The sequence below is a fragment of the Pan paniscus genome, chromosome 1 (genome assembly GCF_029289425.2).
Source record: "Pan paniscus chromosome 1, NHGRI_mPanPan1-v2.0_pri, whole genome shotgun sequence".
NCBI lineage: Eukaryota > Metazoa > Chordata > Mammalia > Primates > Hominidae > Pan > Pan paniscus.
Window position 1 is genome coordinate 199,847,107 of NC_073249.2, and position 23,157 is coordinate 199,870,263.

The 23,157-nt window shown below is 51.4% G+C and overlaps 1 protein-coding gene across 1 annotated transcript; it reads left to right on the plus strand.

Annotated features, from left to right (window-relative positions):
• The first annotated feature begins 11,666 nt into the window (after positions 1-11,666).
• TENT5B (terminal nucleotidyltransferase 5B) lies at positions 11,667-19,577 on the plus strand. The gene is made up of 2 exons (XM_003809424.7): positions 11,667-12,217; positions 17,640-19,577. Exons 1-2 carry the CDS (start codon positions 11,954-11,956, stop codon positions 18,651-18,653), a joined length of 1,278 nt encoding a protein of 425 aa, XP_003809472.2. The 5' UTR covers positions 11,667-11,953; the 3' UTR covers positions 18,654-19,577.
• Positions 19,578-23,157: the final 3,580 nt, after the last annotated feature.

The following is a 23,157-nucleotide window of genomic DNA, read 5'->3' on the forward strand; positions in this document are numbered from 1 at the left end:
GAAACACTGTCTCTACTAAAAATACAAAATTAGGCAGTCATGGTGGCATACGCCTGTAATCCCAGTTACTTGGGAGGCTGAGACGGAAGAATCACTTGAGCCCGGGGGGTGAAGGTTGCAGTGAGCCGAGATCACGCCACTGCACTCTAGCCTGAGCAACAAGAGTGAAACTCCATCTCAATAAATAAATAAATAAATTCAAATAAAAATAAAAAAATAATTAATTAGATTTGGCAATGTGAAGGTCACTGGTGACTTTGACAAAAGCAGTTTGGGTAGAGTGCTGGCAACAGAAGCCTGGCTGAAGTGTATGCAAGAGCGAACAGGAGAGCCCTGAAAGCAGCAAGTGTAGATGCTGTCAAAGAGTTTTGCTATATGGAGAAATGGGGGCCAGGCACGTTGGTTCACGCCTGTAATCCCAACACTTTGGGAGGCTGAGGTAGGCAGATCACCTGAGGTCAGGAGTTCAAGACCAGCCTGGCTAACATGTGAAACCCTGTCTCTACTAAAAATAGAAAAATTAGCCAGGTGTAGTGGCGGGCGCCTGTAATCCTAGCTACTTGGGAGGCTGAGGCAGGAGAATCACTTGAATGGGGAAGGTGGAGTTTGCAGTGAGCCAAGATGGAGCCGCTGCACTTCAGCCTGGTAACAGAGAGAGACTCTGGCTTAAAAAAAAGAAAAAAAAAAGAGAGAGAGAAGTAGGGTAGAAAAGGAGGGAGGCTTGGGGTCAAGAGACGCTCTTGGTTTTGTTGTGGGTTTTCTTTTTTTTTCAGATGCAATAAATTATTATTATTATTTTGTTATTATTATTTTTGAGACAGAGTCTTGCTCTTGTCGCCCAGGCTGGAGTGCAATGGCACGATCTTGGCTCACTGCAACCTCCGCCTCCCAGGTTCAAGTGATTCTCTTGTCTCAGCCTCCTGAGTAGCTGGGATTACAGACGGGCCCACCACGCCGGGCTAAGTTTTGTATTTTTAGTAGAGATGGGGTTTCACCATGTTGGCCAGGCTGGTCTCAAACTCCTGACCTCAGGTGATCCGCCCACCTGCGCCTCCCAAAGTGCTGGGATTATAGGCGTGGGCCACTGCGCCCAGCCTGAAGTTATTATTATTATTATTATTATTATTATTATTTGAGACAGGGTCTCACCCTCGCCCAGGCTAGAGTACAGTGGTGCAATCATAGCTCATGGCAGCCTTGAACTCTCACGTTCAAGTAATCCTTCTGCCTCAGCCTCCCGAGTAGCTAGGACTACAAGTGTTAGCCATCACACTCGGCTAATTGTTTTTCATTATTTTATTTTAGAGACGAGGTCTTGCTATGTTGCCTAGGCTGGTCTTGAACTCCTGGCCTCAAGCAATTCTTCCTGCCTAGGCCTCCCAAAGTGCTAGGAATACAGGTGTGAGCCACTACTCCTGGCCCAAGAGATCATATTTTAATGGTGATTGGAATGATCTAGTCAGGGAGAGAGGAACACTTGCTGGTGTGAAGGCCTTGGGCAGGTGAGAAGGGTGGGATGTGGTGTACAAATGAAGGTGTAGCCTTGGAAAGGAGCAAGCAGGGTTCATTCCCAGGGGCAGGAGGGGAGGCTGAAAATAAGGCATAGCCTCAGGTGAATGGATAGAGGTATTCAGTCCAAGGAAATTGTCTTCTTGATACTGGTGGGCTGGGGAAGGTCCCCCAAAGCCGGCGGAAACTCGACCCCAGCCAGTGTCCAGGTTCTTGATGCCATCGCGAGAAGGAATTCATGAATGAGTCAGAAAGTAGTGAAAGTACCGAGATTTATTGCAAAGCAAAAAGTACACACTGAACGGGAGTATGGGCAGACTCAAGAGAGAGTCACACAAGAGGGTCTGGGGCTGCTACCTTTATGGTTTTTTTTTTTTTTTTTTTTTTTGAGATGGAGTCTCACTCCCACCGCACAGGCTGGGGTGCAGTGGTGCAATATTGGCTCACTGCAACCTCCACCTCCCGGGTTCAAGCAATTCTCCTTCTTCAGCCTCCCGAGTAGCTGGGATTACAGGCATGCACCACCACGCCCAGCTAATTTTTGTATTTTTAGTAGAGATGGGGGTTTTGCCATGTTGGCCAAGCTGGTCTCGAACTCCTGACCTCAGGTGATCCACCCGCCTCGGCCTCCCAAAGTGCTAAGATTACAGGCATGAGCCACTACGCCCAGCCATTTTATGGGTTTCTTTCACCACGTGGTGAAATATCATGAAAACTCCTGGAGAAAGGTGGAGATTTCTCGGAACTGTGGTGCCACTCATTTTTACACCAAATATGGGTGTTCTCAGAACTGTTGTGGTGCTGGTGGGTGTGTGATTTTTGGTATCTTAATGGGCATGTAATTGTTGTAGGAAAAAACGGGTTCTTCTTACAGGACCAGGAAGAGTTAGGCACGCAGAGACTGAAGGATGAGGGGGGACAGAATTTATTGGGCAAAAAGGAAAAAAAAAAAAACTCAGCATAGCAAGAGGGGTTCCTGCTTACAGGCCCCCACCTCACAGATTGAATCCCAGGTCCCCACCCAGGAACAGGAGAGGCCATGCTCCTGCCCCTCGCAAATGGTGTGAACTTCCTGAGTCTCCACCCCATCTTCCCAGTGGACAGGGTGGTGGGAAATTCTCCGGGGACCCTCCCCCTTATCTTCCTTCTGCATCTATCATAATGAGGCCCGAGGAAAAACCTATGTCAAATCCAGCACCATGTTGGGTCCAGTCAGTCTCAGCCAGCTTGGTCCACATCCTGTTTTTCAGAGTCTTATCAGCCCCTCGCCTCTAGTCATGTGAAACTGCTGTCTGGAATTTTTATTCTCCTCTGACCACCCCATACTATTCCTCTTACTCTGATTGCCTCTGTTTTTCTTAGTGAAGTAGGAAGCAGGGACACCAGATGAGAAGACGATGGGGGAGGAGCTGTCAGGGACAGAGGAGAGAGGAGAAGTTATATCCTTGTCCTAAAGGACTGCGGGAGGGTGAAAAGCCTGGGTCACATGGTGGGATTGCCCGCCAGCGAGTGCTAAGGGCCCCTGGAGGATAATGGGCATGATGTTCGAAGGAGACCAGTCGGCAGGGCTGTGTCTTTCACTAGCCTCAGTCACCTGTGTGGAATTAACCAGGGTGTGGCCTTGCCAGGTGGATGCAGTTTAATGAGAGCGGGCAAGGGGGTTGAGGGAAGTAATTATGAGGAGTTGCTAGGATGTAATTATAACAATGTTCCATGGAGTCTAGCTGGTAAAAGAGGAAGGTCAAGACATGAGGGAAGCAAGGAACAGTGACCAAAAACAGTTAGTATCAGTGGACTGGAGGTTCTGGAAGGTCAAAGAACTGCTGGACTCCCAGCTGTACAAGGAGTGAGCTGGAAAGATAGGAGGTGGTGTTAGGCGGATAGGATACTTGGTATTCAAATTACCCGGGGTAGGGATACAATTATTGTTAATGACAAGGTCCATTACCTTGGTAGGACCTGAGGTAGGGTGGAGGACAAAAACCAGAGAAGGAGGGGATGGGTGATCCCCCCTTCAGTGTGTGTAGCTGAACTCACTGTGTCATCTTCAGAGGCAGAGCCCTGGATAGGGAATAGGCCTGGGATTCAGTCAGAGCTGCTATAAACTCCCTCTTTCCAATTGTGGAGCCCTGAACAAATTACTTAGCCTCTCTGAGCTTCAGTTTCCACTTCTGCAAAGTAAGAGTTTGCTCCTTTTCATAAGATCATGTTCTGAAAATTAAATGAGGCCAGGTGCGGTGACTCACGCCTGTAATCCCAGCTTTTTGGGAGGCTGACGCAGGCGGATCACTTGAGGTCAGCAGTTCGAGACCAGCCTGGACAACATGGTGAAACCCTGTCTCTACCAAAAAATAAAAAAATTAGCTGGGCATGGTAGTGCATGCCTGTAATCCCAGCTACTCGGGAGGCTGAGGTAGGAGAATCGCTTGAACCTGGGAGGTGGAAGTTGCAGTGAGCCAAGGTTGTGCCATTGCACTGCAGCCTGGGAGACAGAGCAAGACTCTGTCTCAAAAAAAAAAAAAAAACAGAAGGCCAGGTTCAGTGGCTTACACCTGTAATCCCAGCACTTTGGGAGGCTGAGTTGGGTGGATCACGAGGTCAGGAGTTCGAGACCAGCCTTGCCAACACAGTGAAAGTCTGTCTCTACTAAAAATACAAAAAATTAGCTGGGCATGGTGGCACGCTCCTATAATCCCAGCTACTTGGGAGGCTAAGGCAGGAGAATCACTTGAACCCGGGAGGCGGAGGTTGTAGTGAGCTGAGACTGTGCCATTGCATTCCAGCCCAGGTGACAGTGTGAGACTCCGACTCAAAAAAAAAAAAAGAAAAAGAAAATTAAATGAGAGACTGGAAACACCTAGTGCAGTTCCAGGCACAGAGGGCACTCAGTAACCTGGGCTGATAATATAGCTACACAGCACTTCCCAGAATACTTCTGTCTGGGGTCCCAAAGCTGAGGAGGGGCCAATGTATGAAACAAGACTCTCCTCAGGACCCTTTCTCCCTTCCCAAATCATAGAAGATATGAATGGAAGAGCCTGGCTCCTATTTCACTCCCATTTTACAGAATAGGAAACAGGTCCAGATGGGGAAAGTGATTATATCACTAAGACTCAATTATTATACAGAGTAAGTTTCCTTTTAAAATCCATTGAGGCCTGGCATGGTGGATCAAGCCTGTAATCCCAGCACCTTGGGAGGCCTAGGCAGGAGAACTGTTTGAGCCCAGGAGTTCGAGAGCAGCCTGAGCAACGTGGTGAGACTCAATCTCTACAAATAAAAAAATTAGCCCAGCATGGGAGTACATGCCTGTGGTCCCAGCTACTGTGAAGACCAAGGTGGGAGGATCACTTGAGCCTGGAAGGTCAAGGCTGCAGTGAGCCATGATCAAGCTACTGCATTTTAGCCTGGGCAACACAGCAAGACCCCATCTCAAAAATAATCAGTTGGCCAGGCACGGTGGCTCACACCTGTAATACCAGCACTTTGGGAGGCGGAGGCGGGCAGATCACTTGAGGTCAGGAGTTCGAGACCAGCCTGGCCAACATGATGAAACCTTGTGTCTACTAAAAATACAAAAATTAGCCAGGTTGGTGGTGCACACCTGTAGTCCCAGCTACTTGGGAGGCTGAGGCAGGAGAATCGCTTGAATCCAGGAGGCAGAGGTTGCAGTGAGCCGAGATCATGCCACTGCACTCCAGCCTGGGCAACAGAGTGAGACTCCATCTCAAAAAAAAAAAAAAAAAAAAGGATCAGTCGGAGTTCAGGTGCGGGGTCTCATGCCTATTACTGAAGTGCTTTGAGAGGCAGAGACAGGGGGATCACTTGAGGCGAGGAGACACCACCCCGAGTAACATAGTAAGACCCCATCTCTGCAAAAAAATTTTAAAAATTAGCTGGGTATAGTCTTAGCTACTCAGGACGCTGAGGTGGAAGGATCACTTGAGCCCAGATGTTTGAGGCTGCACTTGAGCTATGATCACGCCACTGCATTCCAGTCTGGGTGACAGGAGAAGCAAGACCATGTCTCTAAAAAAATAAGAACAGGCTAGGCCCGGTGGCTCATGCCTGTAATCAAGCACTTTGGGAGACTGAAGTGGACAGATCACCTGAGGTCAGGAGTTTGAGACCAGCCTGGCCAACGTTGCAAAACCCTGTCTCAAAATACAAAAATTAGCTGGGTGTGGTGGCGGGCACCTGTAATCCCAGCTACTCAGGAGGCTGAGGTGGCAGAATTGCTTGAACCCAGGAGGCGGAGGTTGCAGTGAGCCAAGATCACACCACTGCACTCCGGCCTGATGACAGAGTGAGACTCCATCTCGGAAAAATAAATAAATAAATAGGAATAAAATAATAAAATCAGGTGGAATAATAATTAAGATGGAAAAATTATGTAGGAGGAGGGAAGGCTCATATATAATATCTGAAAGCCAACTGGACTCTTCAGAATGTACCCCAGTCAACGTTCCCCTCCATTCACTGCAACAATTAAAAGCTGGTCTTGGTGAAAATGAAAAATCTTACTGGATATACCCCTTCTCTCTCAGCTTCCTACATCCCCCATCATCTCCAGCCCCATCACAGTGTTGTTCAGGTCTTGTTCACATTGGGCAAACATTGAAACAATCAGCTTTGGGAATGAAAGTGTCAACAGAAAGGTGATTCACAAAGCATGAATTTGCTAATTGTTCTTTCTAGCTCAGATGGAAGTAAAGAGGGAGGGAAGAGAGAGGAAAAAGATCTCAGAGTTTCCTTCCTTAGAAAACTTGATTCTGCCAGGCGCAGTGGCTCAAGCCTGTAATCCCAGCACTTTGGGAGGCCAAGGCGGGTGGATCACGAGGTCAGGAGTTCGAGACAAGCCTGGCCAATATGGTGAAACCCCATTTCTACTAAAAAATATACAAAAATCATCTGGGCATGGTGGCATGCGCCTGTAGTCCCAGCTACTCAGAAGGCTGAGGCAGGAGAATCGCTTGAACCCGGGAGACTGAGTTGTAGTGAGCCGAGGTCGCACCACTGCACTCCAGCCTGGGCAACAGAGTGAGACTCGGTCTCAAAAAAAAAAAAAAGAAAATAAAACTTGATTCAAGTGTTTAGGATGGGCATAGCACCAGCCAGTCACCGCAAGGCCCTGCCCCCTGCCTGGTTTCCAGCATAGCTACTCCCCCTGGGGTAAATCCCTCCTGCTTTCTGTACCCGTTTCCACATCTATAAAGTGAGAAGATTAACAGACTGGGCGCGGTGGCTCATGCCTGTAATCCCAGCACTTTGGGAGGCCGAGGCGGGCGGATTGCCTGAGCTTAGCAGTTCAAGACCAGCCTGGCCAACATGGTGAAACCCCCACTCTACTAAAAATACAAAAAAAAAAAAATTAGCCAGGCATGGTGGCGGGCACTTGTAATCCCAGCTACTCAGGAGGCTGAGGCAGGAGAACTGCTTGAAACCAGGAGGTAGAGGTTGCAGTGAACAAAGACTGTGCCGCTACACTCCAGCCTGGGTGACAGAGCAAGACTCTGTCTCAAAAAAAAAAAAGATTGACAAAGGCCCTCCTAGTTTTGGCCTTCAGGGTTCTAGGAATATGTATCCTGGTAACTTCCCTGTTGCCCTGGCTGTCCAGGCACAGGGAGATGGGGCAGACTTGGATCCAACAGATCCAATGGAAATGTCACCTCATTATTGGAGGACTTCCATAACCACATCATCTCATGATATCTCTAGTTCTCGCTCTTGCTGTATCTCTATCTCACACTCACATATGCACAGTTGTTCTCTCTCCCATGACCCTGTTTTATTTTCTTTTTAGCACTATCAGAAATGTCTTCTTTATTTGTTTACTTGACTGCTGTCTTTCGACATTAGAAAGTTCTAGGGCTGAGAGCGGTGGCTCACACCTGTAATCCTAGCACTTTGGGAGGCTGTGGCAGGTGGATCACTTGAGGTCAGGAGTTAGACTAGCTGGGGCAACATGGTGAAACCCAATCTCTAAAACAAAAAAAGGGAGAAAGAACGAAAGTTCTAGAAGGGCCAGGCATGGTATCTCATGCCTGTAATCCCAGCACTTTGGGAGGCCAAGGTGGGCAGATCTCTTGAGATCGGGAGTTCGAAACCAGCCTGGACAACATGGTGAAACCCTTTACTAAAAATACAAAAATTAGCCAGGTGTGGGCCTGTAATCCCAGGTACTTGGGAGGCTGAGGCAGGAGAATCATTTGAACCTGGGAGGTGGAGGTTGCAGTGAGCTGAGATTGTGCCACTGTGCTCCAGCCTGGCAACACAGTGAGGCTCTGTCTCAAAAAAAGAAAAAAGTTCTAGAAGGGCAGGGACCTTGCCTATTATTTCTCAGGGCCCAGCCCAGCACCTGGTACACAGGTAGGTGCTCAGTATGTATGTTGGCTGATGAATGAATGAATGTATAGATCTTGTGGGTGGTGCCAGGACTGTGCCAAGCATGACTGATCTGTGCTGAGTCTTCTTAGAGGAGCGGTTGAACAATAGGGCTCTGGGGTCAGGAGACCTGGATTTGAGTTCCAAACTGCCAATTAGTGACTGTATAACCTTGGGCATATCACTTAACCTCTCTAAACCTCAGTGTCTTCATCTGTAAATTGGGGATAATGATCCCACATCTTGCGGTGTATCTTTAGGAATTAGAGCTTATGCATGTAAAATAATCTAGTGCATAGAAGGTGTTCAGTAAATGTTAGTTTCCTTTCCCCACACCTCCTTCCTCTGCTGGGGTATGGAGGTGGGGGTAAGAGACAGTGCTGTGGCTGAGCCTCAAGCTCTTTCATCAGTAGCCTCAGAGAGACTTGGTAGTTCAAGGGTTTGGAGACTCTGGACTCAGCCAAAGGCGATTTCTATCGATTTCTTTTCTTTTCTGAGACAGGGTCTCTTTTTGTCACCCAGGCTGGAGTGCAGTGGTGTAAACATGGCTCACTGCAGGCTTGACCTCCCCACCTCAAGTGATTCTCCCACTTCAGCCTCCCAACTAGCTGGGACCACAGGCACGTGCCACCATGCCAGGCTACTTTCTTTTAATTTTTGTAGAGATGAGGTCTCGCTATGAAGGCTGGTCTCAAACTCCTGGTCTCAGATGACTTTCCCACCTCAGCCTCCCAAAGTGCTGGGATTACAGGCATGAGCTACCACTTCCGGCTGCTATCTTTTTTTTTTTTAATTTATTTTTATTTATTTATTTATTTTGAGATGGAGTCTTGCTCTGTCGCCCAGGCTGGAGTGCAGTGGCACGATCTCGGCTTACTGGAACTTCCGCCTCCTGGGTTCAAGCAATTCTCCTGCCTCAGCCTCCCAAGTAGCTGGGACTACAGGCACGTGCCACCACACCCAGCTAATTTTTTGTATTTTTAGTAGAGACAGGGTTTCACCATGTTGGTCAGGCTGGTCTTGAACTCCTGACCTTATGATCCGCCCGCTTCAGCCTCCCAAAGTGGTGAGATTACAGGAGTGAACAACCGCACCTGGCCTTTTTTAAATTTTTATATAGAGATGAGGTCTCCCTGGTCTTACAGGCATGAACCACTGGTCCCCTCCATTTCTTAGCTTTCAAGAAAAGGTAAAACAAAGCAGGCACTTGCCTTGAGGATGATGAAAGGGACTTCCCCACGGTCACGTGGTCAAGCAGTAGCACAAGTAGTGGGTCCCCTCCCTGAGGGCCAGAGGAAGCCCCTGATCCTAGACAAGATGGAGTGAAGCGAGATGGGCAGCCTCTTGCCTGGGCTGGCCTCCAGAAAGAGGAAGTGGCTGCTCTGTTGTGAGAGTCAGGCTCCTGGGTTTTAGTCCCAGGTCTGTCAGAGTCAACCTGATGGCATTGGGATGTAGCTTACTGTTTCTAGGTCATGATTTCTCCGTAAATTTGGTGTATTACTCCTTCCCAACCTGCCTGACAGGCGAATGGGAGAATATTACGAGAATGAAATTTAATTTAATATATTGTTAGGAGAACTTTTTTTTGAGAGAGAGAGAGTATAACTCTTGTTGCCTAGGCTGGAGTGCAATGGCACAGATCTCGGCTCACTGCAATCTCCGCCTCCCAGGTTCAAGCGATTCTCCTGCCTCAGCCTCCCGAGTAGTTGGGAATACAGGTGCTACAGGTGCCTACCACCACGCCCAGCTAATTTTTTGTATTTTTAGTAGAAATGAGGTTTCACCATGTTAGCCAGGCTGGTCTCAAACTCTTGACCTCAGATGATCTGCCTGCCTCAGCCTCCCAAAGTGCTGGGATTACAGGCGTGAGCCACCGTGCCTGGTCAGGAGAACAATATTTAAGAAAAAAAATTGCAGCAATGAATCAGATAGACTCAATTTCTGAATTTTTGCTACAGCACATATGTTTAAAATCAGAAAAAAAAATTAAAAGCAACAGGTGAGGTTGGGGAAAAATAAAAGTAACAACAGGCCAGGCACAGTAGTTGACATCTGTAATCCCTGCACTTCAGGAGGCGGAAGTGGGCAGATCACTTGAGCCCAGGAGTTCAAGACCAGCCTGGGCAACATGGCCAGACCCTTATCTCTACAAAAAAAAAAAACAAAAAAAAAAACAGAAAAATTAGCTGGGTGCTGTGGCGTGTGCCTGTAGTCCTAGCTACTCAGGAGGCTGGGATTGGGAGGATTGCTTGAGCCAGGGTGGTTGAGGCTGTGGTGAGCCATGATCATGACAGTCAACTCCAGTCCAGGCAACAGAGTGAGACCCTGTCTCAAAAAATAAATAAATAGATAAAAATAAAAAATAAAAGTAACGACAATCATAAGCCTCATCCCCTAGGTCCTGTAAAGTGTGAGAGCAAAACATGTAAACATATTTTTTTAAATTATGTTTTGTCTAGACCTGCAGAAAAACATGTAAACACATTATTCATTCTCTAGCTCCAGAAAGGGGCTGGGTCTGCATAGGTACAGTGGAAAAAACGTGCACCACAGATTCTATAGCCCTGGTTGAGGACCAGGGCCTTACTAGTTTGCTGTGTGACAGTCGGGTAATCACAAAGCCTCTCTGAGCAGATCTCTCCTTCCCTAAATTGGCTATGCTGTACATCAACGCTCATCATGCTGTGGTTTGCAAGGCCAATCAACAGTGTCTTAGAAAGCCTTTACTTTAGGGCCGGGCGCAGTGGCTCACGCCTGTAATCCCAGCACTTTGGGGGTCGAGGTGGGTGGATCACAAGGTCAGGAGTTCAAGATCAGCCTGGCCAATATGGTGAAACCCCCGTGTCTACTAAAAACACAAAAAAATTAGCCGGGCTTGGTGGCGCATGCCTGTAATCCCAGCTAATCGGGAGGCTGAGGCAGGAGAATTGCTTGAACCCGGGAGGCGGAGGTTGCGGTAAGCCAAGATCGCGCCACTACACTCCAGCCTGGGTGACAAAGCGAGACTGTCTAGAGAAAAAAAAAAAAAAGGCCTTTACCTTGGTATGCAGAGTTTATTATTATTATTATTATTTTTTTTTTTTTTGAGACGGAGTCTCGCTCTGTCGCCCAGGCTGGGGTGCAGTGGCGCAATCTCGGCTCACTGCAAGCTCCGCCTCCCGGGTTCACGCCTGCCTCAGCCTCCCGAGTAGCTGCGACTACAGGAGCCCGCCACACACCCGGCTAATTTTTTGTATTTTTAGTAGAGACGGGGTTTCACCGTGTTAGCCAGGATGGTCTCGATCTCCTGACCTCGTCATCCGCCCACCTCGGCCTCCCAAAGTGCTGGGATTACAGGCGTGAGCCACCGCGCCGGGCCCAGAGTTTATTATTATACCTTTCCTCGGCTCTGGAAAACTACCAGAGCATGAGCAGTGCTGTGCAGAGTTGATCACGTAGCTCAATCTCTTTGGGCTTCTGAAAATAGCAGGACAAGGCTAGGTGACTTCTCAATTTCTTCCAGCGCTAAAAAACAAAAAACAGAAACCTGGAATTTCTCAGTGGTCTGACTCTGCTACAAACTCCGCAGGTCACTTCCCTCCCCCCTGACCCTGGCGGGGCGGGGTGGGCGCTGTTCCTTTAAGTCCAGGCCCGGGCCAATCACAGTGAACAGAAGTTCTTTAAGGACCAAAGGAGGGAATTCAGCCTGAGAAGGAGGGCGGGGCAGGGGCGTGCCCTCTAGCCAATCGGAATCTCCCTAGAGAACAGTGACTCACATGCAAAGCTCTACAGACCACTGTCCGGAGCGTTCAGAGGCGGGGCGGCTCTCGCTGTTGGCAGCGGCCCGGACCAATGGGCACGTCGCCCGCGGCCTATAAGAGTCCGCTGGGCCGCGGGCTGCAGGCGCTAGGGTCGGTTAGTCGTCGCCGTCCGAGGTGTCCCCTGGCTTTGTCTCGCCGTCGCTGCCGCCCCGTCCCTGCCTTCGTGCCCCCCGCCTTGGCCCCTGCCCAGCCGCTCTCCCTGTCCTCCTCCCCTTAACCACCCCCGCGGTTTCTGCCGTCGGGGCCCGGGGGCCGGGCGGATGATGCCGTCGGAGAGCGGAGCTGAGCGCAGGGACCGGGCGGCTGCTCAGGTGGGGACGGCTGCGGCCACGGCGGTGGCCACGGCAGCCCCGGCAGGCGGCGGCCCCGACCCGGAGGCCTTATCGGCCTTCCCCGGACGGCACCTGAGTGGGCTGAGCTGGCCACAGGTGAAGCGACTGGACGCTCTTCTGAGCGAGCCGATTCCCATTCACGGGCGCGGCAACTTCCCCACGCTGAGCGTGCAGCCCCGGCAGATCGTACAGGTGAGAGGACGCCAGGCGGGGGATGTGGGGGAATCCCTTCTGAGGCTCTCGTGGCTGGAAGGCATTTGTAGTCTGTTTGACGTTCTAGACAGCTAGGGAAACTGAGGAACGGGGACATGGCTGTAACAATTGCACAGCATTATGAATGGTAGACCAGACCTCCCCCTGCATCTACTAATCCTTCCCCACCTGGCTTTTCCATCTCGACTCCTGGAGAACCCTGATTCCCCACGGATCACTCACCCAGGGCCTGGCTGGGAGCGGGGAGGAGGATGTCGAGGGCATTGGGGGAAGAATTTGTCCCTGCCTGCAAGGACGAAAGACGCCAGGTGGCCCTGGGTGGGTAAGTGTGCATGCTTGAGTCCAAAATAGCTTTTCCTTCCCTATCTTGGCATCCCTGGACCTCACCCTCCTTTCCTCTCTGGAGGTTCTAGGAGCAGCCTCTGCCATTGTGCTCCTACAGCCCTTTGCTGGAGAAACCCCCCCTTCCCCCTCCACCCCGTGGAAAAGCCAAGAAAACTTGTCAGGGACTCCCTCTCTCTCAGCTGGGGTTGTGGCCCAATATTTATTAAGCCGACAGACCTGATACCCCACCCCCAAGGGCAACATTAAGTGACCAATTTAGGTGTTTCTTCTCCTTCCCAAGATTGGAAATGAAGGCCAACCCAGGCCTCAGGCCTCAGGCCCCAGGTCCTCTCTCTCCTGAGGAAAGGGAGAAGAGAATTCTGACAGCCCCTCCCTCCTCCAACTCTTCCCTTTATCTGAACCTCGACGACCCCAAGACTGCTTTTTTATCTGTACAGCCCAGACGCTGTCATGTTCTGAAATACCACAGTGTGGTCATTATTGTAACCCAAGATTACTTAATGAGGTGAAAATCAAACCTAGGGAATTTTGGGTCTTCCCAGGAGCAGATTACAGTAGGTTCAATGTTTTCCCACCCCTTCCCCGGCTCCCAAGGTCAACTTCTAGATGTTAGGGAGGGTCCTTTGATAAAAGAAACCAAGAAACCCAGCGAGGACTCCTGTGCGTTCCTGCCAACTGATGGCTTCCTTTGGATGAAGCAGGCCTTTCCCCTGCCTCCTACTACCTTGGCTTCCCACAGAGGGGGAGGGTTGCCTGCTGGGGGATTACCTCCCCCACCCTCCCAAGGAACTAGGAACTGGAGGGGGTCGGGGCAGATTCTCCTTGGCTGACTCACACGCGGCCCAGTGGAGTTCGCCGAGGCATTCCTCGGCTGCTCGCTGTCACCTGGGTGATTAGGAAACCGGTCGAGGCTTTTCTCCCCGGGACAGTCAAGTCATTCCTGGGGCCCCAGCTGCTGCACCTCCAAGATTGTGGCCCCAGGCATGGCGGGGAGGGGAAGGTGGAGCCCAGTGTGGCAGCCCCCCTCTGCAAGAACAAGGGGTACCCTGGAAGGAGGAGAAGTCCTTACCCTGTCAGTATGGCTCAGATTGCCCCTTGGTGTCTGCTCTGTGCCAAGCCCTGGTTAGGAAACCAAGGGCACAAATGTGACTAGGACTCAGCCTCCATCCCTTCAGGTGCTCCTAGCCAGATGGGGGAGACTCCAGGTCAATAGAAGCTAACTTTACAATGCAGTGGTGGTGCCATGTCCTTCTAGACCTGGGTCAGAGATAGCACAGAACAGGGAGCTGTCGGCGATGGTGAGGAAGGGCGGCAGAGACTTCAGAGCTGGGCTGGGAAGTTGGACTTCTGGATTCAGGCCCTGGACTGTTTGTTGTCAATTCTCTTTGCTGGGCTCAGTGTCCCCATCTGTTCAACTGGGATGGATAGATTAGGCTGCTGCTCTCCAACACCCTCTCTGGTTCCAGACTCCAAAGGGGACAGGTGCCTTCACTTGGCCTGTACAGCTGCCTCCACAGGGAAGAAAGTTTCTTGGAAGAAATCCACAGCTGGCAGCTTCTAAAGCTGTTGGGATGTGTGCAGGGATGGGGGAGGGTGGTGTCGGTTGTTGCCTTGGGGCTTTTCACTGCTGCTGAGTTGTCCTATGGCTCAAAAATTGGAACCTTTCTCCCTCTATCCCCCTACAAGGCTTTGCCTGTAGTGGCAATCTGAGTGGCTAGAGATTCTGTTCTTGCTTGTACCTGTACTAAAGGGACTCACCCTACTGTAAGGAGCCTTCCCAGAGCTACAGGCAGGGAGGCCTTTTATTGGTTGTGTAACCTTGGACAAGTCCTTTGCCTTCTCTGGGCCCAGAGGATTGAACTAGACAATCTGATTTCTCCAGCTGCAGCCAGAGGGCCTGCATCAGGCGGCAGAGCATGTGAGTTTTGTAAGCCTGCTGGCTGACGGCATCTGTCAGTCTCCCTGCAGGTCTCAGCAGCAGCCTGGAGCAGAGTGGTTGTGGGGAGGACCTTGGCATGGGAGAAAGGAGGGTGCAGCCACTGCCCCCTCCATGGCTGGAAAGTCTGATTCAGGAGGCACCAAGCTGCCCTGCAGTACTTGGGTGTGGTGGTATCTGGTGACCGTCTGCCAAACTGGCTGTAGTCACACCTGGGAAGGAGACAACAGCGACTGGCTGGCTGACACAGCTGGCCCCATGGCCCTGACGCAGGGGATTTAACAAGAGTACTGCTACCTACTCACTAGGCCAGATGCTAAGCCCTGGGGTGGGCACAGCCTGGGAACAGGAGCTGGCACTAAGTAAGGCTCAGTCAGCCCTAATGGGATCTGAGGAAGGGGCTGGTCTTCTCTGCAGGTTTGGTAGGGTCCTTGGACCAAGGTCTTTGGCCCATGCAGGCACAGCTGCCAGCTGACAGGGTGTGGGTTAGAAGTCCCACAGGCTGGACTGCAGCAACTGGCCTTGTCTGGCCAAGGCATCTCCCAACCCCCACCTTCCTGTTCCCCAACTATTCTGGCTCTGGGCTTCAGTAGCTTGAGGGTTGCCTTTGCTTTGAAATTTAGAAAGGGAAGGTGGATTAGAACACTAGTCTGCTCCTTCTGAACCCTGGGACTGTAATGTGGTAGAAACAGGATAGGCTTTGCAGTTGGCCATCCCTGGGTTTGAAGGCATCTCCACGTGATCTTGTGCAAGTGACACCACTCCTGTGAACTTCAGTTTCCCAGGAGACCTGTCCTGGGCCAGGCACAGTGTCTCACGCCTGTAATCCCAGCACTTTGGGAGGCTGAGGCAGGGGAATAGCTTGAGTCCGGGAGTTCGAGACCAGCCTGGGCAATCTGGCAGGATTCCATCACTGTAAACAATAAAAAATTGCTGGGTGTGGTGGCACGCACGCACCTGTAGTCCCACCTACTTGGGAGGCTGAGGTTGCAGTGAGCTGAGATCGTGCCACTGCATTCACTGCATTCCACCCTCAGCTACAAAATCAGGACTCTCTCAAAAAAAAAAAAAAAAAAGGATGGAGGAAAGGAAGGTAGAGAAGGGTTTGGAAAGGCAGAAAAAAATTCCATATTAAAAAAAAAAAAGACTTGGCCTGGCATAGTAGCTCATGCCTGTAATCCCAGTACTTTGGGAAGCTGCCGCAGGTGGATCACCTGAGGTCAGGAGTTCAAGACCAGCTTGGCCAACATGGTGAAACCCTCTCTCTACTAAAAATACAAAAATTAGCTGAGTGTGGTGATGGGCGCCTGTAATCCCAACTACTCGGGAGGCTGAGGCAGAAGAATCACTTGAACCTGGGAGGCGGAGGTTGCAGTGAGCTGAGACTGCACCACTGCACTCCAGCCTGGATGACAGACTCAGACTCAAAAAAAAAAAAAAAAAAAAAAAAAAAAGAGAGACACCTGTCCCCATAGATTCTGGCAACAAGGTCCAGTGCTCGGCACTCATTAGATGCCTAGCCTCCTTCTAACACCCTCTGTGTTCCTGATGGCCAGCTGCTTACGCCCCATTCTCCATGTTCCTTGTGGCCAGTTGCTTACCCTCCCATTGCCATGACGATATCTTCCCCTGGTAAAGTTGCTTCTCCCGGAAGTCTTCCTGGAGGGCGCCGCCCGCCTCTGATTGCCCCACCACAGCTTGCCTTCTCAGCACTTAGGTGCATTCTTTGTAGTAATTCCCTGGGAGGCAAGGAGAACAGCCTGGTCTGGAGCTGGGTGCTGACTTGGCAGCAAGGCAGGGTTGCAGAATCACTCAGGACAGGAATGCTGCCTGGTCACTTTCAGGACAACTTTGGGTTACTGAGAAAACTGAATGTCCCCAACCCCCAGCTTCACTCTTCTCCCTACCTGGTACCTCAGCGGAGGGACCACTTATAGGTTTATCTGTCCTGTGCCATCAAGCCTGGGGACTGTCTGAAGGCTGAGAGTTTTCACTGAGCCTTAGCTGTTTCACCACTGTAAGCCTCAGTTTCCTCATCCGAGAGCAAAAAAAGTATATAATTTTTGCCTCACTGGGTCCTTGTAAGGATGAGTTAGGATGAGTGCATTGTAGTCAAAAGGACATAGGTGAACTTGAGAATCCCAACTAACCTGGGTTCTGGTCTCAGCCTGACCGCTCTGTGACCTTGACTTTACCTCTCTGCACCTGAGGTCCTCCATCATCTATCAGTCAAAATAATACTCAAATGTAGGATTATGGGGAGGGTTAATGTGGTCATGAATGTGAACTGCTAACCATATTCCCAACAAGTTTGAGCAGTTAGCACAGTGCCTGATACAGAACTGTTTTACTAGCAGTTTGAGAGGTAGAATAGCACGGTTAAGACTTAAACCACCGAGCGCGGTGGCTCACGCCTATAATCCCAGCACTTTGGGAGGTGGGTGGATCACGAGGTCAGGAGTTCAAGACCAGCCTGGCCAAGATGGTGAAACCCTGTCTCTACTAAAAATACAAAAATTAGCCGGGCACAGTGGCAGGCCCCTGTATTCCCAACTACTCGGGAGGCTGAGGCAGGAGAATCACTTGAACTTGGGGGACGGAGGTTGCAGTGAGTCGAGATCACGCCACTGCACTCCAACCTGAGTGGCAAAGTGAGACTCCGTCTCAAAAAAAAAAAAAAAAAGACTTGGACTCAGAGTTTTATTCCCAGCTCTGCATTCACCAGCTGTTTGCCTTTGAGCTAGTTACTTGGCCCCTCTGTACTTCCATTTTTGCATCTGTAAAGTGTGAATAATAGTATCCACCTCACAGGGTTATTGTGAGGATTAAGTGACCTGCTGTTTAGTAAATTCTATGCAGATGTGTGCTATTATCATTGCTATTCTTCCTGAGTCATTCCTCCAGATGGGCCATTCTCAGATTAGGTTTAAAGAGTTAAATGACTCCCCCCCAACCCCCCCACCCCCACCCAATAAAAAAAAAAGTTAAATGATTTTCCAAAGGCATAACAGCTGGTTAGGGGCCAATAGTGGTTGAAGTTACCGTGATAAGTAAACGGAAGTCCTTGGTGGACCCCTGAGGCCCGCCCCTGACACCTCTCCTTCCTGCTCTCCCCTGCAGGTGGTCCGCAGCAGCCTGGAGGAGCAGGGACTACATGTGCACAGTGTGCGGCTGCATGGTTCAGCTGCCAGCCACGTGCTGCACCCTGAGAGTGGCCTGGGCTACAAGGATCTGGACCTGGTGTTCCGGGTGGACCTGCGCAGTGAGGCATCCTTCCAGCTGACCAAGGCAGTGGTGCTGGCCTGCCTACTAGACTTCCTGCCGGCCGGTGTGAGCCGGGCCAAGATCACGCCACTGACACTCAAGGAGGCATACGTGCAGAAGCTGGTGAAAGTGTGCACAGACTCGGACCGCTGGAGCCTCATCTCACTGTCCAACAAGAGCGGCAAGAACGTGGAGCTCAAGTTTGTGGACTCGGTGAGACGCCAGTTTGAATTCAGCATAGACTCCTTCCAGATCATCCTGGACTCCCTGTTGCTCTTTGGCCAGTGCTCGTCCACTCCCATGTCTGAGGCCTTCCACCCAACGGTCACAGGCGAAAGCCTGTACGGAGACTTCACCGAGGCCCTGGAACACCTGCGGCACCGTGTCATCGCCACGCGCAGTCCCGAGGAGATCCGAGGTGGTGGCCTCCTCAAGTACTGCCACCTCCTGGTGCGGGGCTTCCGGCCCCGGCCCAGCACCGATGTGCGCGCCCTGCAGCGCTACATGTGCTCCCGCTTCTTCATCGACTTTCCAGACCTGGTGGAGCAGCGGCGCACCCTAGAGCGCTACCTGGAGGCCCACTTCGGTGGGGCAGATGCAGCCCGCCGTTACGCCTGCCTGGTGACACTGCACCGAGTGGTCAACGAGAGCACCGTGTGCCTCATGAACCACGAGCGCCGCCAGACGCTGGACCTCATTGCCGCACTGGCGCTGCAGGCACTGGCTGAGCAGGGCCCAGCTGCCACTGCCGCCCTGGCCTGGCGCCCTCCAGGCACTGACGGGGTTGTGCCAGCCACTGTCAATTACTACGTGACCCCTGTGCAACCTCTCCTGGCTCGCGCCTATCCCACCTGGCTGCCTTGTAACTGACTCAGACCCTGGCCAGAAGGGAAGGGACTGGGCCTCACGGGGTGGGGTGGGGCCTCCAAGAGTGTGTGGAGGACATGACCAGAGGCGCAGAATGTGCCAGGAGGCCCAGCACTGCAGGGTTGGGCCTTTGATTGAACAGACCAGACTTTCCCGAGCACGAGGCCCCTGTGGGCTTAATGCCAGCCTGGGGCTCTCAGCAGGAGGACCCTTTGGTTATTGCATCACACTTTTGGACCAGCATGCCGGTGGGGTGCAGGCGCCATTTGTCTTGGAAGTCAATTTCCTTCAGGAGACAAAGCAAGTTTGAGGTGGTAGCCTTAATGCCCAGCACCTTGGATTGATTCCCATGGTCTAAGAGGGTCTTTTTGACTAAGGCCAGCCTGTGGTGATCCCAGCAGCTTTGGAGGGCCTGCAGCCCACACACTGACTGATACATGGTATGTTACAGGGACTTGTCACTTTGGATCAGGCTGGGCCACTACAGGGCCTGATGGTCCAACTTGGGTAATCACTGGGAGGAGGGAAACTGAGGCCCGAGGCAGATACCTGGGTTTGGGGAGGGCTGGGTTTAGCCCGGTTCTCTGAACTACATACCCCAAGCTGTGAAGCCTTCCTCTTGAGGGGTTGAGGTGGGCAGTATACAGGAGCCAAGCAGCCCAGGGTGGGTCGCAGCCCAGGCCCCTTCCAGGGTGCCACTCCTTTCCCCCTTGTGTTGCAAGGAGCCCTCCTGCCTGGGAGCTTGTTCTTTGGAAGGTGCTGAGCCTGAATTTGCCACAGTCAAGTCAACGTTCCCACCCCACTGGCTTGGTTACAGGGCTCTCACATGGGGTAGGGGAGCCATACTCCCACCCCCTTGCGTATTCCCCTGGGTTTGTTGATATTTTGCACTCTTAACACCTGCCAATAAAGACGGTCTACACTGAACCTTAGTGCCATGCTTTCTCTGGGGAAAGAAGGACCTTCCGTAGCAGTGGGGGTTGCAGCTGCCTCCCCCAGTTGGAGTCTGGCTTGTACTGTGAAAGAGAGCATTTGCGGGGGCGGGGTTTGAAGCCTGGGCTATGGCTAGGGGACTGCCCCTCCTTCTCCCAACCCCAGCCGCAGCCTGACCAGCTGTATATTAAGAGCTGCTGTCTACATGTGTGACCTGCACGTTGCCTTAGCAGGTCTAGGGCTCTTGTTAAGGAGTAAATATTTTTATGTTTTCTACCTGGAATCCAAATAGCTCTGGGCCTAGACTCAGACTCTGGTGCTCAGGGGTACTTGTTCCCAGCTCTGTCTACCCCGTCTCTTCCAAGGGAGCAGCTAGAGAACAGGCTGGGTGAATCTGGACTGTAGGCCCCTCCAGTAAAGGTGGCTGAGACTGGGGAACTTGTAGGGTCCCCCCTAAGCCTGAGCCCAGGTAGGGCCTCTATTTGGGAGAGGCTCCCTCAGTCCTCCAGCTCCTTCCCTTGCCCTGAGCACTGATGGGTGTGCTCTGGCTCGCTCGAATCAGATCCCCTGGATGGGGAGGGTCTCCCCTTCCCAAACCCACATGGGGCCATGCCAGGCTGTCTAGGAGTGTCAACCGCAAGCTCCTAGCATGCTGCGCCCTCAAAGTATCAGCCAGTCAGTCATGGGCCTGGACGCTGCCCGCTGTTTGCCCAGACTCTTTGATCCAGGGATTGCAAAGCCCTTAACATATTCAGCCTCATTAGGGGCCTCTCAAGTGGTGACTTTGATGGTTCTGGCCAGGGTGGAAAAAACAATGCTGCAGAGGAGGCCCCAGGTCACCAGGGTGAGTCCAGCCACCTCACCTGCTCTGAGTCCCTTGTGCTGCTGGGCTCAAAATGGCTGGAAAGTGAACAGAAAGGCTTTCTTTGCTTGGTGACTAAAACCAGCTCCCACCCCCATCCCAGCTGTGACCACCCAACTATGGTCATGGGGAAGGACTAAGTTGTCTCACCTCCTGAGTTGGCTATTTCAGCCTTGGCATGAGAGGCTCACAGTGTAAACACAACAGACTTACCTTTTTGGGCTGGGGGTGGAGTTCACCTGGATGTGCTTGTTTAGTTAAGGGCTGAAAAAGCGAGAAACCCATTTGGTACATGTGTGTATACACTGCATTCAGCTACCATGTGCCAGACACCGTTCTGGGTGCTGGGAATACATCAGCAAACAAAAGACAAAATCCCTGTCCTTGTGAAGACTACATTCTAATGGAGTAGATAGAAAATAAACTGAACCGTATGGTCTTAGATGATCAGTGATATGTAAAAATATAGCAGGGTAAGGGACTGGAAATGCTGGGTTTTGAAAATTGAAAAATAAGTCAGGAGCCTGGCGCAGTGGCTCATGCCTGTAATCCCAGCACTTTGGGAGGCTGTGGGCAGATCACTTGAGGTCAGTAGTTCAAAATCAACCTGGCCAACATGGTGAAACCCCATCTCTACTAAAAATACAAAAATTAGCTGGGTATGGTGGCATGTGCCTGTAATTCCAGCTGGTTGGGAGGCTGAGGCAGGAGAATCGCTTGAACCTGGGAGGCAGAGGTTGCAGTGAGCTGAGATCATACCACTGCACTCCAGCCTGGACAACAGAGCGAGACTCCATCTCAAACAAACAAACAAAAAAGTCAGGTGCAACTCATTGAAAGGTGATATTTGATTGAACAAAGACATAAAGGTGGTGGGAGGTGGACATGAAGATGTTTAGAGAAAGAGCATTCCAGGCAGAGAGCTTGCCTGTGAATGTGCATGCACTGTGGCACATGTACCTGAGGGTGTCTGACAGGCCTCGTCCAGGTGCTGGTACTGCACACACGCATGGGCCTGAGGCAGTGGGGGCGTGTGAGACAGTTATTCACAGTAGCAGCCACCATTCCTGGTGGACTTCACTCCAGCAGGCACTATGCTGAGGTCTTCCCAATCATGATCTCCCAAATCATCCTTGCAACAACTCCACAAGGGGAAAGAAAGCATTTCCATTTGGCAGACAGAAACTGAGACCAGAGAGGTCAAAGAGGTTTGTCTGGATCCAGAGCCATTGCTGTTAACCTCTGTTCCATCCTGCTCCTGCACTGTGATTTCACATGATTGTGACAGTTGTCTCCTGTACGTATGTGACAAGGCATAATTTGACATTACTGTGACATTTGTCATTTTATATGTGACTATGGCACAGTGTAGCAGTGTGGCAAGATGTACGTTTTTTTTTTCTTTTTCTGAGACGGAGTCTCGCTCTGTCGCCCAGGCTGGGGTGCAGTGGTGCAATCTCAGCTCACTGTAACCTCCGCCTCCCGTGTTCAAGCGATTCTCCTGCCTCAGCCTCCTGAGTAGCTGGGATTACAGGCGCCCACCACCATGCCCAGCTAATTTTTGTATTTTTAGTAGAGATGGGGTTTCACCATGTTGGTCAGGCTGGTCTCGAACTCTTGACCTCGTGATCTGCCCACCTCGGCCTCCCAAAGTGCTGGGATTACAGGCGTGAGCCACCACACCTGGCCAAGATGTATGTTTTCTTGATATACATGTGACAGTAATTATGGCTTGTGATGACTGTCCAGGGCTCATGATGGCAGCAGCACGCCTGTGGTTTTGTTTGGGAGTGGTGCAGCGTTTCTGAGTGTGAGAAAAACACCGACTCAGTGGCTGACATGGTTCCTCCTGTGGACAGTTCCTGCAGCTACCTAAGACACCAGGACAGGCAGGAATCAGGAACTGGGACTCAGAGCCAGCAACGCAAAGGCTGAGAGGGAAAAGCCCTGTCCTCTACCTTCCAACCCTACTGTGCTCTCCAAGCAACAGTCCACCCACCCCTTCAGACCCGAGGGTTGTGGGAGCTCCGGATGGGGAAAGAGCGTTGCTGTGGACTTTGAGGAACAAGGCATAGCCTCAGACAGTTACATGATATGCTGCCCTTCCGCTTTCACTCGCCACACTTCTGCTCTGTTCCCTGGGGGCTGGCATCTGTGGACTGCATCAATGGCTCCCTTGTTCCCCGGCTTCCTGTTGGGTTGCCAATGAGACATCCCAGAGTCTTAAGGAGACTTAAGGGAGGAGTAGATATTTATTCTCTTTGTTCCCTCTCTACCAGGTTGCCATGGTTGGCCACATCTCTCAACCAAAGGTCACTGTTCTTGTCAGGGGCCCCACTCCACACAGTGACCTCTCCTCACCCTCAGACTCAGGAGTTGCAAAGGCTTCTCACTGTTGCTGGCCCCAGATTGCTGAACCATCCCATTACATTTTTTTTTTTGGGTGGAGAGGGGAGAGCACTCACCCAGGCTGGCATGCAGTGACGCGATCTCAGCTCACTGCAACCTCCGCCTCCCAGGTTCAAGCCACTCTCATGCTTCAGCCTCCCAAGGAGCTTGGACTACAGGTGCACACAACGACGCCTGGCTAATTTTTGTATTTTTAATAGGATGGGGTTTCGCCATGTTGGCCACACTGGTCTCAAACTCCTGACCTCAGGTGATCCGCCTGCCTCGGCCTCCCAAAGTACTGGGATTACAAATGTGAGCCAC